This window comes from Centroberyx affinis, unplaced genomic scaffold (assembly GCF_046629955.1).
Source record: "Centroberyx affinis isolate AG114_WGS23_722 - 3 ecotype Tasmania unplaced genomic scaffold, CSIRO-AGI_Caff_v1 ptg000960l_1, whole genome shotgun sequence".
NCBI classification, from domain to species: Eukaryota; Metazoa; Chordata; class Actinopteri; order Beryciformes; family Berycidae; genus Centroberyx; species Centroberyx affinis.
In genome coordinates, this window is record NW_027279532.1 from 78988 (window position 1) to 94816 (window position 15829).

Below are 15829 nucleotides of genomic sequence, written 5' to 3' on the forward strand. Positions count from 1 at the left end.
ATGTTCTAGCTGTGATACATAACGTCTCTTTAAAACGGCAGCCCTGTCTCCATAGCGCCATGAGCAGATCCTCCCATTGGCCAATCGGAAAATGATAACAAACCTTTCGTGGTGAGGAAGTGCGCGCTCATTGGATAGCCTCTATATGACGTGATAGGCGCCACGGAGAGGGGCGTTGCTGATTGGTTGCACGCTTGCCTTTAGTTTGGGGTCATATCCCTCCTCAGCTGCTCCGGGATACACGCATCTGCACAAGGTAGAGTGATACTAAATATTACAGATATACAGTAAATATTACAGATATGACAGCTAGTCTCTAATGTCTACTCTCTAATGCAGCTTTTGGTATCTTTTAATGTAACAAATTCGACATTTTCAGCCTATGAAAAGAAGTTGTTACACTTTACTTAACGGGGCGGTCATGTAGCAGTTCGGCAGTTAGCTAAAAGGGACATCTCTATTTTCTGTTTGTTTTGACGTAATATTTAAGTGTAATTCTGGACTGTAGACACGTTTGGCCCAAGTCACCAAATTCATTGACGTTACATTTTGGCAGCTTGACATTTTCTGTATATATGCAGACATAGCTTTCACCTGGTCAGTCTGTAGGAAGACTTTCTATATTCTATTTGTTTCTATGTCTGTGGCATGGGTAAATACAATGAGCTCCATATGCTTTTGTACAGCAACACTGGTTGACGTTTCGGCTCCATGTGAAAGTGGAGTCTTTTTTTTTATTTATTTGCATTGACCTTTAGCCTTTATATTGAATGAACAGCCAACACCTAATGTTCAACAAAGCTCCACAAATGTTTAGAGGAGGTGTCACATCTCATGTTGTTGAAAAAGAAATTGACTCTTTGGATAAAAAAAAGAGTGCAGCATTGTAAATATTATGCTAATGCTTCATTTTCAAGGTATTTTGAGTACTTACACTTTAACACCTACCAAACAATAAAAGCAAAATGAAATGGACATAACATTGTGTGGCAAAATTGATTACCATGATTGAGCTTTATAGCACAAGAATTTAGTATGGTTGCTCTTAATGAAAGGTGCACTGAACTTGGGTCAGGTTTCTGGAACTATGTTTTATTAAAGGTTGGTCCGTAAGCAGACCCAAGGAGAAGTGGTAGACCTTAACCGATTCCCATAGAGAATTAATGTCACTTCAACAGTGAAAGGCCTACTTTTTGCTGTTAAGCCAGTTAGGAGCAAGTGGCTGTTGGGTGTAATTTGCATGTCATTACCATAATACTCAAGTAGTTATGTGAAGTTAATTACTTGACACGTCAAAACTCTTCTCTGACGTGACATTTTTTTAGTCAATATGCAGGGTGTTTACATGAAAACAGCATGTCACTACAAAGCATATTAAAAAGTACGTAAATTAAGGATGTTGCCTTCTATCATCTGTGCCTACATAATGTTGAAATGTCACATTGTGAATTTATCTCTCTCTCTCTGTTGTATATTTTACAGATTCAACCATGGATCTTGTGCTGAATGTGGCTGACTATTACTTCCTCACCCCGTATGTGTACCCTGCATCGTGGCCTGAGGATGGGGCACTACGGCAGATCATCAGCCTGCTGGTGGTGACAAACCTAGGGGCGGCGGTCCTTTACCTGGGCCTGGGTGCAATCAGCTACTACTTCATCTTCGACCACAATCTTATGAAACACCCACACTTTTTAGAGGTATAATGCCTGCATTCTTGTTTTATGATTGGTGTAGTTAGAGTATGAAAATCAAAATGAAGGCTTGCACACTGTGGCACAAATAAACTGAATGTTATATGCCAGTGATTCTCAACCTTTTTCATATCAAGGACCCCTAATTTACTACAAGGCCACAGACCCCCATTTGTTGAGATTTTATCTCTCAGACCCAAATCTGAGAATATTTTTATTGATATGATTTTGTCCAGAATTCCATGAATATTTGTATTGCAGGTAGAGAGACAACAGTGAAACTATGATCAAAACAGTCATTCTTCTACATTCTCTAGTTGTGTTAACTTCTTGTAAATGAAATGATAGTGAAGTTAACAATTCATCAATTTGCTGGGATCCCCAGGAACCCCCTCAAGGACCACTGGTGGTCCCTGGACCCCACGTTGAGAACCACTGCCATATATATATATATATATATGCCATGTTATAAGTAAAAGTGAATAGTGTGATATGGTGTATTTGTTTCCAAATGTAGGTTACTGTGACACAGTAAACTGTCTCGTCTTTAGCCCTAGTCTCTACTCCAAAACACTCTGAGTTGTAGCTTGAGAAGAGTCAGCTCAGTTAACCTGAACAAACTATTAGCTAGCTAACTAGCCAGCAGGCTAATATTGCAAAGCAACTGATATTAATGTCAACATGAAACTGCTTCTACACATTAGAGACAGACAGTGCAGACAGTGATAGTTGGCTGACCAGATACTGTGGTTAGCTAGCAAACGAGCTGACACCTAAATATAAAATCGGTCAGATTTATCAGTGGAGAAATGTTGAGTTCCCAATAAAAAATAACACAGAAATTAATTTGTATGTTTAGACACTTGTTGCCCAAGAGCTGTGGGCCTCCAATATGGCTGCCAGGGGTTGCAGAATATCACCTGAAAGCCTTCTATGTATATATTGTCTATATCTGGATTCCTGATTTGTTTTTGTTTTTCTTGCTTTTCAGAATCAGGTACAGCGAGAGATCAAATATGCAATGACCTCTTTACCCTGGATCAGCATTCCCACAGTGGCCTTGTTTTTTGCCGAGGTCAGGGGATACAGCAAACTCTATGACAATGTCTACGAATCCCCCATGGGTAAGGGAAGCTTGTCCTCACCAGCACTCAGTTGTTCTGTAATCTCGAGGTTTCTGTACATTTGTCAAACTTGGTACAGTTAACCTGCTCAAAAACTACTATCTGGGAAGTCCTAGGATACAAAAATATTTGTATGCATGAGTAATGGTGGAGTAAATAACCAGTCAACAATCTGACAAACTTTCATATGGTTTGGATGTAGCATGTTGAAATTGAAATTGTTGAAAGTGTTGTGAATGTTGTATGCTGACTGTATGATGCATAATTAGCACATGGTAGATACTGCTGAATTCAGCATGCTGAGTCATTGAGTATAGTTGTCAAACACGGCTTGTGTGTTTGCAGGTTGGCCAGGCGTGTTTCTGAGTATGGTTTCCTTCCTGCTTTTTACCGACATGTGCATCTATTGGATCCATCGCTTCCTACATCATAGGCTTATTTACAAGGTGAGCATAATCGTTGTTCATTATTTCAACTCTTTAGGTTTGGTTTTGTGGATGAGTAAAAGTGCTACGTGTGCTATTTTAACCAGTGGTGGAAGAAGTACTGAGATCTTTTACTTCAGTAAAAGTAGCAATACAACAATGTAAAGATACTCCATTACAAGTAAAAGTCCTGCATTCATAATAAGTAAAAGTACATAAGTATTGGCAGCAAAATGTACTTAGAGTATCAAAGTAAACATACTCATTATGCAAACTGTCCCCATTTAGAGAGTTATATTTTTCATAAATTATTGGAATATTAATACTGATTTATTGACATACATGTACATGTAAGCAGCATTTTAAAGTTGTCAACGTGAAGCTAATCTTAACAATTTAGCTATACATTTGGGTAGTCTAATCTATAACAATGCTATTTTATAGTTATTTTATAAAGATGATCAAATGTTTTAAATATAAAATATTGATCTGAAAAGTAACTAGTAACTATAGCTGTGAAATAAATGTAATGGAATAAAAAGTACAATATTTCCCTCTAAAATGTAGTGGAGTATAAGTACAAAGTAGCATAAAATGGAAATACTCAAGTAAAGTACAAGTACCTCAAAATTGTACTTGAGTAAATGGACTTAGTTACTTTCCACCACTGATTTTAACATCAGTAAATCAATGCTACATTCATTTAGATTAGTATAATATACAGTAAACAAACACAATCATCATGGAGAAGATTGGCAGCATCTGCACGGCATTTTACATTGAGTGCCACCGGGTTGGATTTGTCAGCAAGTGTTGGGATGCTTTGCAGCACAAAGGCAGATTGCTTTATGGCACAAACAGAGCTAAAGCTTTCAGAGTTTCTGCCGTTGAAACTTCCACCATGTTTATCCTCTTCAGTAAAGAAACTGTTCCCTGACAACGCTGCTCTCTTGTCCCCCATCAGCTGTTCCACAAACCGCACCACATCTGGAAGATCCCCTCTCCCTTTGCCAGTCACGCCTTCCACCCGGTGGACGGCTTCATGCAGGGCCTGCCGTACCACATCTACCCCTTCCTCTTCCCCCTCCACAAGGTGCTCTACCTGGCCTTGTACGTTTTTGTCAACATCTGGACCATCTCCATCCACGACGGCGACTACCGCGTCCCCGGCTCTCTGACGGAGGTGATCAACGGCTCGGCCCACCACACCGACCACCACCTCTTCTTCGACTACAATTACGGCCAGTACTTCACGCTGTGGGACCGCCTGGGAGGCTCCTACAGGCACCCCTCGGCTCTCATGGGGAAGGGCCCCCACGATCTGATCCGGAAACTCGCGGCGGAGGGGAAGTTGAGCAACGGCAGGGTGAAGGCTACAGGGCAAATGACTGGACACGCGAATGGAGGAATCGCAAAGAAGGAGGAGTAGCTGTAGGTGAAATGATACAATGAGCCAGGGATGATTACTATTTTTCAAGATCTCACCTTTCTACATAACCAATCGAAGGAGTATGTAAAGACAATGCACTGCACCCATACTCAGCTGGAAATTAATTTCCCCGACTTGCCAAGCATGTTTGAGCCAGATAAGGTGTAGGGAAGATGGCGGCCCCTGGATCGACACTGTTGGAGGGGAAAGCTTGGGATTCCCATATGTTCTCTGACCTAGCAATCATGCCGATAGCCGCAGAGAACATTGGCATCTGAGACATCTCTGGTTTGAATTGGCCTGCCGCTGGTGTTATCCTCTCGCTGCCAGCAAACCAATGCTGGTAATTGAAGCAGGGAGTGATGAAGTGACTCTATTTGTAGACTCCACAGGAGAGTTGAGAGGAACAACAGAGCCGAGAGACTGCAGTGGCATCAAGAGGCAATTTCTGGAGCTATTGCACGGACATTGGATGAGAGTTCAGCTTTCTGGTTAAGACCTGCGGGCAATACATTGAGATCATTCTCGTGTTAAAGCTCAAACATTGTGACGAGTCTACAAAGCTTGTTTCTCCATTCATTGTCAGTGGAGCAGCTCCAGAAAAATCTCTTGGTTCTTTGCTTCAGAGTTCTGGGAGAGTTGTTCATGTTCACAAATATTGATTAAGCTGTACAAGATCATTAGAATGACAAGATCATTACGACAAGGTAATCAAACCTCTTGGTACCAGTGTGTTTTCAGTGATAGCTGTGACTTCCCTCCTTCCATTGCATTACATTGACTTCAGGCTCTAGTTTCACACTTTTGCTTTATACAATAATTATACAGTGAATGGATCAACGTGGTCCCATTCTAGAGGAAGGCTAGTTAATGTAAGAGCACATTTTGTGGTTGCATGTTCTCCACAGTACACTACTCATGTCTTCTCTCTTGAACTATTCAGCTGATTGCTTTATTATTACTATATGAAAGTTTTCATAGGTCTTAATTGTTGATACAAATACAGAGTAGAACTATTTTTGTCCATTGTGTGATTTGATACTGACTTGATATCTGTCAATTCAAGGGGATATTTCTAGCTAGACTTAAGACATATCTTTTATAGATAAACAACAATAATAAAAACCTACAATGAACTCCAACGTATTTTGACTGAGAAATTTGTTGATGTTTTAGCTGTTCTCTGAAATCTTGTCTTTAAAGCTTAACTATCTCAAGCTTGGTTCAGTATGGTACAAAATTTAAATAACTGATATTAGCCTGGTTCCAGACTCCTGAATCGTGTCCCGCCCACTCTTCAGATTTTGTGTCTCCTGATTGGTTCAGGGAAAATCAAACCCCCCAAACAGAAAATGGCTAACACGGAGGCAATGTCAGGCTGAATAATGGAGTGGGAACGAAATGGCCATTCAGTCTGAATATCAGGCTAAACTAATATAGTTTCTTAGAGAAAAATCAGAACCACCCCAGGACTAAACAAGGGATTAAATAACACCTCCAAGGAGGCATATTTAACTTCAAGTAGTTTAGCTCAGTGGAACATGGAAAGAGATTAGTGCCAGCCGAGATTGTACTTGAATTGCAGAAATTATTCACATGAGTATGAATTTGTCATGCTCATATTGAACTGTTGAATTCAAAATAGAAATCGCAGGCAGTTTTTGTTTTGATCTGAACGGAGCCGAGGCAGCGAACACCGTCTGCCGATGCGGATGAGACGCACGGCTGGAGTACAAATGAAACCAGATGTTTACTGTCATTGTGGTTGGAATTTGCATATTGTGAGGGATCAATATGCGAAATGTCAGGTGTAAAGTGGGTCTGAGACACACATCGAAGCGCAAGGGACTTCCAGCTGACACTCAGGTGTCAGCTGGAAGGCAATCACCTCCTCACTGGCTCACATGAACACCAGAAAGACACTGCTGCATCCATAACAGATTCATTTAGTCAATGAGGATAGCAAGGCCTTTGATTCTGAATCTTTTCTGATGCACAACAATTGAGAAGGTTCGGAAAAAGGCCCCTGCATGTCTTCATGTAAGGTGCGTGGGTGCGTCATCCACCCCAGGACCAGGACGTCCACTCCTGAACTCCTGAAGAGAAAATTGAACACTGCACCAAAATAGAGGGACAGGTATTATGGAGTCTTCTTTGTTCTGTTCTCCCGTTGCCATTACAGTTTTTTCTCAGTCGCTTTGGTACATTTCTCGAATCATCCGTAACATCTGCATAACAGTTAAGTGCATTTCTCGAAACGGTTCGTACAAACAGCACCACACAATGGATTACCTGCAAAAGCCCGTAACTTGCTCAAAATCCTTAGTTTATTTCTCAAAAGTAAATATTTATGTCAATGAACATGTCAGTACCATCAGAATGACAAGTCCAAGATAGTCAAAATGCTGAGCCATGTTGTCAATATAACAGTGTACTCTGTAAGTATTTTCTGATGTAAACTATGGCTAAGGTTTTGATGACAATGATTGAAAATGCACTTTTTCTGTATGGCATATATCAATATCAACAGTACAAAGTTACACATTACTGTATGTGGGAGATTGATTGCAAGAGATTGGACAGGATTCACATTTACACTTTTACTGTTTGTACTGTAATTTGTTGACAGATCATGTCACTGTGATACAGAAAAGAAAAAGACAAGACTGTTTTAGAGCACTGCATAGGACAAAGGAAATAAATACAAAATTAGAAATGTAAACATAGGAAACACCCTTATAGGCAGAAGTGTACATGCAGTGCTGTATTGGTAATTACAGTGCAGTCTGTCTACACCTCCTGACCTTCCTGCCTGTCTGCTATTTTAGAGAACTGGTTGATCATTGGTAGATCTAACGCTTCACACATTCCCCTTCATTAGTGGATGTCAAGATTCACCTGAGAGCAATTCATCAATTCAGGACACATTTACAAAAAAAAGTCTAATAGAAATGTATAGAAAAATATGCTTGACAGATTATGACAACTGGTTCAACCATTTTGCATGTAATGACTTATGCAGTGAACTGATGCCTAGATGTTTTGGGGGGTAAGACCATTCAACAGAGAACCAGTATAATACATTTTGATCAACATGACATAAGCAATTGATAATGTAGGAAACAGCAGACAATTGTACATAATCATGTGCCAAAACATTTGCAATTTGTTCAAAAGAATGAGAAATTGCTTTTATGATGTGCACAAGTGACTAGATGATGTGGAGGTTGAACAAGTAGTTTTGAGAATTTCAATTCTGATCTGAGAAATGTACCAAAGCGACTGAGAAAAACTGTAATTGAGATGCTGTAGATTCTCCCTATTTGTTGCCCAATTGAAATTCTGGTGTTGGTATGGACACTGGTGGGAAATCTCCTCCACACACAGGAGGTGTTCTAAAGCTATTCCGTGCGTTTCCAAAATAACGACGGAAGTCCCTGCCGAACCACCAAAGTGCAAATGATCGTTTGAGAAACTATACCAACACTGTTGTGACTACGTTGCAATTCAGCACCATTGTAGTTCGCACCAATATAGTTCCAGCAACGTTGTTAATGACTAATCAGTGACTTGAGTGCAAAGATTTCTTCAAGGACTAAGTTGGACTGGCTGGATAGATAGATAGATAGATAGATAGATAGATAGATAGATAGATAGATAGATACCAGATAGATAGATAGATAGATAGATAGATACCAGATAGATAGATAGATAGATAGATACCAGATAGATAGATAGATAGATAGATACCAGATAGATAGATAGATAGATAGATAGATAGATACCAGATAGATATATAGATAGATAGATAGATACCAGATAGATAGATAGATAGATAGATAGATAGATAGATAGATAGATAGATAGATAGATACCAGATAGATAGATAGATAGATAGATACCAGATAGATAGATAGATAGATAGATAGATAGATACCAGATAGATAGATAGATAGATAGATAGATAGATAGATAGATAGATAGATAGATACCAGATAGATAGATAGATAGATAGATGGATAGATAGATAGATAGATAGATAGATACCAGATAGATAGATAGATAGATAGATAGATAGATAGATAGATCGATAGATAGATAGATAGATAGATACCAGATAGATAGATAGATAGATAGATACCAGATCGATAGATAGATAGATAGATAGATAGATAGATAGATAGATAGATAGATACCAGATAGACAGATAGATACCAGATAGATAGATAGATACCAGATAGATAGATAGATGGATAGATGGATAGATAGATACCAGATAGATAGATAGATAGATTGTCTATAATTGTTCCTGTTAATCTCCACTGTGTATTACTTAATAGGCAGAATTAAATAAATCGTCTGATCTGTGGTTAGAACACTAACCAAGATACAAGAAAGGTAATCAATCACGCTAATCCAGTCATGATAATTGATAAGGCTGAGCAAAGGTTGAGCAACGCTGGCAAGGGAATAGATAAGGAATAACCAGGTGTGTGATTTCTGCTGAGGATTTGTGCCCCAGTTACATGTGTTGCTGAGCGGTGTGGAGCCAACCATGGCAAGGGAGCCTCCGTTTTCTACACAAGAAATTGAAATTCTTTTGGATGAGGTCCCAAAGTAATAAAGAGGTTTTGTTGTTTTCCGAATTCAAAAATAATATCACAATGCAGAGAAAGAGAGAAAAGAATCTGGGAAGACATCACCCACCAGGTTAATGCTGGGAGCTTTGTTTGCATGTCATCCCCCTCTCTCTCTCTCCATCCACCTTCACACCTGTGGCTGCAGTGAGGAGCCTCTTCGATCTCAGAACTGAAGGGGAATCAGGGAGGAACCGGCTGCCTTTGAGGGAGCAGCAGGAGGTGATGGCTCTCAGGGGGGCAAATTTGCACCCTGATGGAGGGAAGCAAGCCTTCATTTCCACCGGTTTTGTCTACAGAGAGTGAGTAGAGAGTTATACTTGTTGTCAATGTGTGAGGAAAGTTGTATAATGTACTGAATAACCGCTGCCAACATCACTTTAAATATGATCAAGCTTCTTTGTTTCACAGATCCATAGATGTGGCCCCCAAATGTTTCAAAATTCATTTTACACTGTTATGACCGTTGGTTATATGCAGTGGTGGAAAGTAACTAAGTACATTTACTCAAGTACTGTACTTAAGTACAATTTTGAGATACTTGTACTTTACTTGAGTATTTCCATTTGATGCTACTTTATACTTCCACTCCACTACATTTCAGAGGGAAATATTGTACTTTCTACTCCACTACATTTATTTGACAGCTTTAGTTACTTTTCAGATGGAGATTTGACACAATGGATAATATAACAAGCTTTTAAAATACAACACATTGTTAAAGATGAAACCAGTGGTTTCCAACCTTTTTGGCTTTTGACGTCTTACAAAAAGCAGTGTGTAGTCGGGTCACATTTCAGATGTCTATGAGTTGTTAACAGCTCCACCAAATAGTGATTTTTCCCTCTAAACCTCACATGGTTTCATTTCAATAAATGTTCAAATGATCCAATATTTCAGCAAAAATCAAAGATTAGAGAAAAAGTCCAAAAACTGAAAACAGATTTGTGTATCAGAACTTTGTTTTTTCTTCTTTCCTCTTCCATTAATCATCTCACGACCCCTCAGATTTATCTGGTGACCCTTTGGAGGGGCCCGACCCCTAGGTTGGGAACCACAGGACTAAACTAGCTAACTGTATATAAAGTAGTTCAAACTAGCTCCACCTCCAGCAGCTACAACAGTAACATGCTGCTTACACACTGATGCTTCAGTATTAATAATCTAATGATGTCATATATAATAAAATATCAGTCAGAGGGACCAAACCACTACTTTTACTTTAATACTTTAACTACATTTTGCTGCTAATACTTATGTACTTTTACTTAAGTAGGATTTTTCATGCAGGACTTTTACTTGTAATGGAGTATTTTTACATTGCTGTATTGGTACTTTTACTTAAGTAAAGGATCAGAGTACTTCTTCCACCACTGGTTATATGTGTGGTTTCCCTGTACTGTTGTGTTTCTCTCAATTCAAGTCATTTTCAATTCAGTATGCTTTATTGGCATGAATGTCAGATGAGCAATATTGCCAAAGCGTCAAGGATAATACAATTCAATAATGAGATGAAAAAAAAAAAATACAATTCATTAAATAAAATAAATAAATAAAAAAAAGAAAATGGCAGAAAACAGAAACACATGTTTTGTGTTTGTTTGTGTGTGTTTGTGTGTGTATTATAGGTCTACTGTATATAAAAGCAATTAATGTTTGTTTAGGATCAACAAAGAAACAATTAACAGCAATATATTAATAAAAAAAATCATAAGTGTCAAATGTAAAAAAAAAAAAAAAAAAACAAGAAGTGGAGAAGTAAAATCAAAAGGAAGGTATTTCTCTCTCTCTCTCTCTCTCTCTCTCTCTCTCTCTCTCTCATCTGTGGGTGTGTCTGATGAGCAACAGGTGGTGTGCTGTGATTGGTTGTGCTGTGTGATTGTGTAGGCGTGTCCTGGCTGGTGATTGGTTCCTGCTGAGTACACCAGAGTATAAAGCTGCTGCCACCTGTCCAGAGATGTTCTCCCTTCTTTGCCAGCTTCCAACCTGCCAGGTGTCTGTGTCTGTGTCTGTGTCTGTGTCTGTGTCTGTGTCTGTGTCTGTGTCTGTGTCTGTTGGTTTATTGGTCTGTAGCAGCCCTGGGAGTTGTAGTGGTGGGTGGCCTTTTGGTTGAAATCCCTTTTCTCCTGTTTTTCCTTGGTTAGGAATTTAGGTAAGTCTCCTGTAATTTTGGTTCTTTTTAGACAGATAAGATTAGGATACTTGTATTAGTTTTTTCTTTTGTGAGTGTGGCAGTATGGAGTTCCAGCTGGATGACTTCACTACAAATCCAACCGTGGAGAAATTGGATAGATGTATGAAAGCCGATCTACTGATTATTGCTCACTTTTTTGATGTACAGGTGCCATTGAATGCCAAGAAGGCAGAAATCAAACTGATCCTTTGTGAGCGGTTGGGGAAAGGAGGTTTGCTCTCTATGCCTCCAATGGAGATAGATAAATCAGTATAAAGATAAATCTGTGCAGTCAAAATTCCTTTTACAGAGTAATTACCTTGATTACCAATTACAGAGGAGAAGCCAATGCAAAATGGTCCAAGTAAATGATCAGTTATCACATTTATACAGAAGCCATCACATCAAACAGCGCCCAGTGGGGCACAATCCCCTACTTACTGAACTAGTCCCCTTGCCATATATACGTATACGAAGTGCTTTACCATTAGGAATGTAAGCACACAAACATTAGCCCTTGTGTAGCTTGGTGTGTCACAGTAGCATTGTGCGACAACTCAAACTTTATTTATGTAGCACGATTCATACACAGGGAAGCTTAAAGGATAAGTTCAGTGATTTTGGATCTATATATAATTTGTCTCTTAGAGTTTGATAGAAGACTATCCGCTGAGTGGAAATGGTGCGTTGCTGCTGCTTTGCAGGTTGTGGATAGAAATATGTCGGTTGGTTGCCATATCATTTTCACAGACTGGCTTTTTTGGAGATATTTTGACAAACCCCATTTGGACTCATTGTTAGCAGCAAGAGGCAACGGGAGGTCAGCATTTCAAACGACCGCTGACTCTGGAGCCAATATTCTCTGCGGGTCCAAGTACTACAGGTATTGGTCCAAAATCACCAAACTTATACTTTTAATGTGCTTCACATGGCCAAAACACATGCAAAAACAGCAAAAGAGCCAATATAACTACAAATGCATGAAAATACATATAACATGGGATCCAGCCCATCTCCCCCCAGTAAGTCCTTCATAAGACGAGGCATGTTCTGCAAGAAGTTGAGAATATGTTTTGGACTATTCTACATGACATTCTACAAGCAAACATAGATTTGTTGTTTTAAGCATTTATGGCTCATCCTGAGGTATAGAGCCAAATAGTATGTGTTGCATATTAACTATTCAATGGACCAATCATCCCTTTTGATTACAACTGACACTCCCTCACCCATTCGCACCCCATGTATGGCCAGATTGTACACCCAAGACGCCCACACCCAACCCCTGATTCCTGTAGCCAGTCCCTCAGTGGATGAGCATCTTTTCATCTGCAGTTATCTGCATTCAACAGAGGCTCATCACTGACATCGTGCACACATGACTCCTTTGTCTGGGCCAATTCAGCCATTTGCCAGGTGGCTGAAAATGGAAGATTTGGTGATGGCTTGTTATTGTCAGTGGTGGAAAGTAACTAAGTACCTTTACTCAAGTACTGTTCTTATGTACAATTTTGAGATACTTGTACTTTACTTGAGTATTTCCATTTGATGCTACTTTATACTTCCACTCCACTACATTTCAGAGGGAAATATTGTACTTTCTACTCCACTACAATGGATAATATAACAAGCTTTTAAAATACAACACATTGTTAAAGATGAAACCAGTGGTTTCCAACCTTTTTGGCTTTTGACGTCTTACAAAAAGCAGTGTGTAGTCGGGTCACATTTCAGATGTCTATGAGTTGTTAACAGCTCCACCAAATAGTGATTTTTCCCTCTAAACCTCACATGGTTTCATTTCACTAAATGTTCAAATGATCCAATATTTCAGCAAAAATCAAAGATTAGAGAAAAAGTCCAAGAACTGAAAACAGATCTGTGTATCAGAACTTTGTTTTTTCTTCTTTCCTCTCCCATTAATCATCTCACGACCCCTCAGATTTATCCGGTGACCCTTTGGAGGGGCCCGACCCCTAGGTTGGGAACCACTGGACTAAACTAGCTAACTGTATATAAAGTAGTTCAAACTAGCTCCACCTCCAGCAGCTACAACAGTAACATGCTGCTCACACACTGATGCTTCAGTATTAATAATCTAATGATGTCATATATAATAAAACATCAGTCAGAGGGACCAAACCACTACTTTTACTTTAATACTTTAACTACATTTTGCTGCTAATACTTATGTACTTTTACTTAAGTAGGATTTTTCATGCAGGGCTTTTACTTGTAATGGAGTATTTTTACATTGCTGTATTGGTACTTTTACTAAAGTAAAGGATCAGAGTACTTCTTCCACCACTGGTTATTGGGGGATAGTGGTTATCCTCTTAGCTTCTGACACCAGTGCAGCAGCCAACTAAAATTGAGGAGAGGTTCAATGAGGCCCACACTCAGGTACGCTGCGTTTGGAGAGGGCAGTTGTGGGTCTGGAATAGTAAGTTGTTGTTGTGGCCAGAACAACATTGCTCCACAATGCTGCAGTTCAAGCCAATGATGACCCTCCAGAGGAAGAAGAAGGGGACCTTGATGATGATGATGATGATGGCAATGTCAATCAGTTGCGTCCTGTGTGACAGAACCTCATGTTTGGTCACTAATATGTGTTAACTGTTGGAGAGTGCTGTCCTTTTAATTGTTTCAAGGGGACATTCCATTGATACAAACTCTTTTTTGTATCAACCTTTGATGGAATTGATTCTTCAAGATTGTTGCTATGATCTTTAGTTCAATACATTTTTGGTTGGTGTATAAGTTGCTTCAAATTGAATTCCTAAAATCCCCATCCATTGTAAAGCAACCTACTAAGTCAATAGCCTAAAACAACTGACTAACTTGAAGACTGTGGCCTATTTCCCCAACAGCATCATGAGGCTTTACTGTAGGTTATTAGATTGTTTTTTTCTTTGTTTCCATAATTTCACTGATATGTAGACTATTCAGTACGCGAATGTACATCATGGCATCACATTGATTCATAACTATTTCACACAATCACTGTCAAAGTAAATGGATATTTTTTTTGTTGTGGTGTTCTTTGGGATTAAAAAAAAAAAGAATTCAGCACCCCTTACACATTTTTAAACCTTTTTTTTTCATCTCAGTTAATGCTGCAAGAAAGAATTTTGCTAGACTATAATAACCTGCAGAAAATAGATGAATCAGCATGAATACAGAAACTGAAGCAGGCTCACAAAATGGCTGTAACTAACTATAAATACGACTCCTATAACACAAAACTGTCCACAAAGTGTTGTTGTGTTAAGAGATTGGCTGGAAAAAAACATTTTTGTCATGCATAGATTTAGTCACTACAGTAATAAATGATCTTTTCCTGGCAGGAGTAACTGCCAGTACCGCAATGATGCAGCTAGGAGGACTTCACCCACGTAACAATGGACTATATACTTCAACTACACAACATTGTGATGGTCATTGAGAAAATCTACATGTGACCGTAGTTAGACAACAATGCTTTTGGGAAACACACCCCAGCTAGGTAAGCCAGAGCATACTATGGGCAGTTTACTGGCATCATGTTACAGGATTCCTTAAATTTCAAACAGTTACCTCTTGGTGCCATTTGGGCCTGCCAACATACAAATATCGCATAGTGCAGCTTTAACCCTCTACATGAATAGGCTCGTGAAGTCACTGGAGGACTGTAAAGATTCAATTTTCGTCCCCTTGACTCTAAAAGACACCAAATACACGATGATCTAAATAGGCGAGCAAGGAGCATCAGCAGCAAAAATAAAACATAATGTCCCTCTGTTCAGTTTCCAGACCATTGGCACCGAGGTTGCGGAGAATCTCGAGAGGCCTGAGAGGAATGATAGCTTCACAGGCAACCACACAGTCAAGTTCTCCAAGGAGAGCGCCATAACAGGGAGCTAACATGGACTTGGAGACTTGAGAACTAGTTGAGGCCTTTGAAGGTGAGCTTTGAAAGTACATGAAAGAACATGGTTATTTTGTTCGAAAGCCCTTTTGAGGATTTGCTGCTGTGCTACAAGCATAGAATGAAAAGTGAGACCGACATCATTTGCTGCACAAAAAAATAGTTCACTAAATGGGTCTTTATGGATTGTTTGATTCGACAAAACAAAACAATGGCATTAGATTACCAATCAAATCCAAAATTATTTTGATTGCCTTATATGGGCTACACAGCTTACAAAAAATGCATACATTCCTTGAGCTTGCAAAGATCATTTTATCAAATTCAGGCAGCAGATAAAGAACATCCAGATACATCATTAGCATGCTGTTGTTTTGCAAATGCTCAATTATATTGAATTTACATACAAGTAGGAATAACCCGTATAACCACATAGCCTT

At 39.2% G+C, this 15829-nt stretch overlaps 1 protein-coding gene across 1 annotated transcript; it reads left to right on the forward strand.

Moving 5' to 3' along the window:
- Positions 1 to 238: 238 nt before the first annotated feature.
- LOC139646211 (lathosterol oxidase-like) lies at positions 239 to 5793 on the forward strand. The gene is made up of 5 exons (XM_071522156.1): positions 239 to 256; positions 1483 to 1700; positions 2686 to 2818; positions 3164 to 3264; positions 4208 to 5793. The coding sequence occupies exons 2-5, from the start codon at positions 1491 to 1493 to the stop codon at positions 4670 to 4672; spliced, it is 909 nt and encodes a 302-aa protein (XP_071378257.1). The 5' UTR covers positions 239 to 256; positions 1483 to 1490; the 3' UTR covers positions 4673 to 5793.
- Positions 5794 to 15829: the final 10036 nt, after the last annotated feature.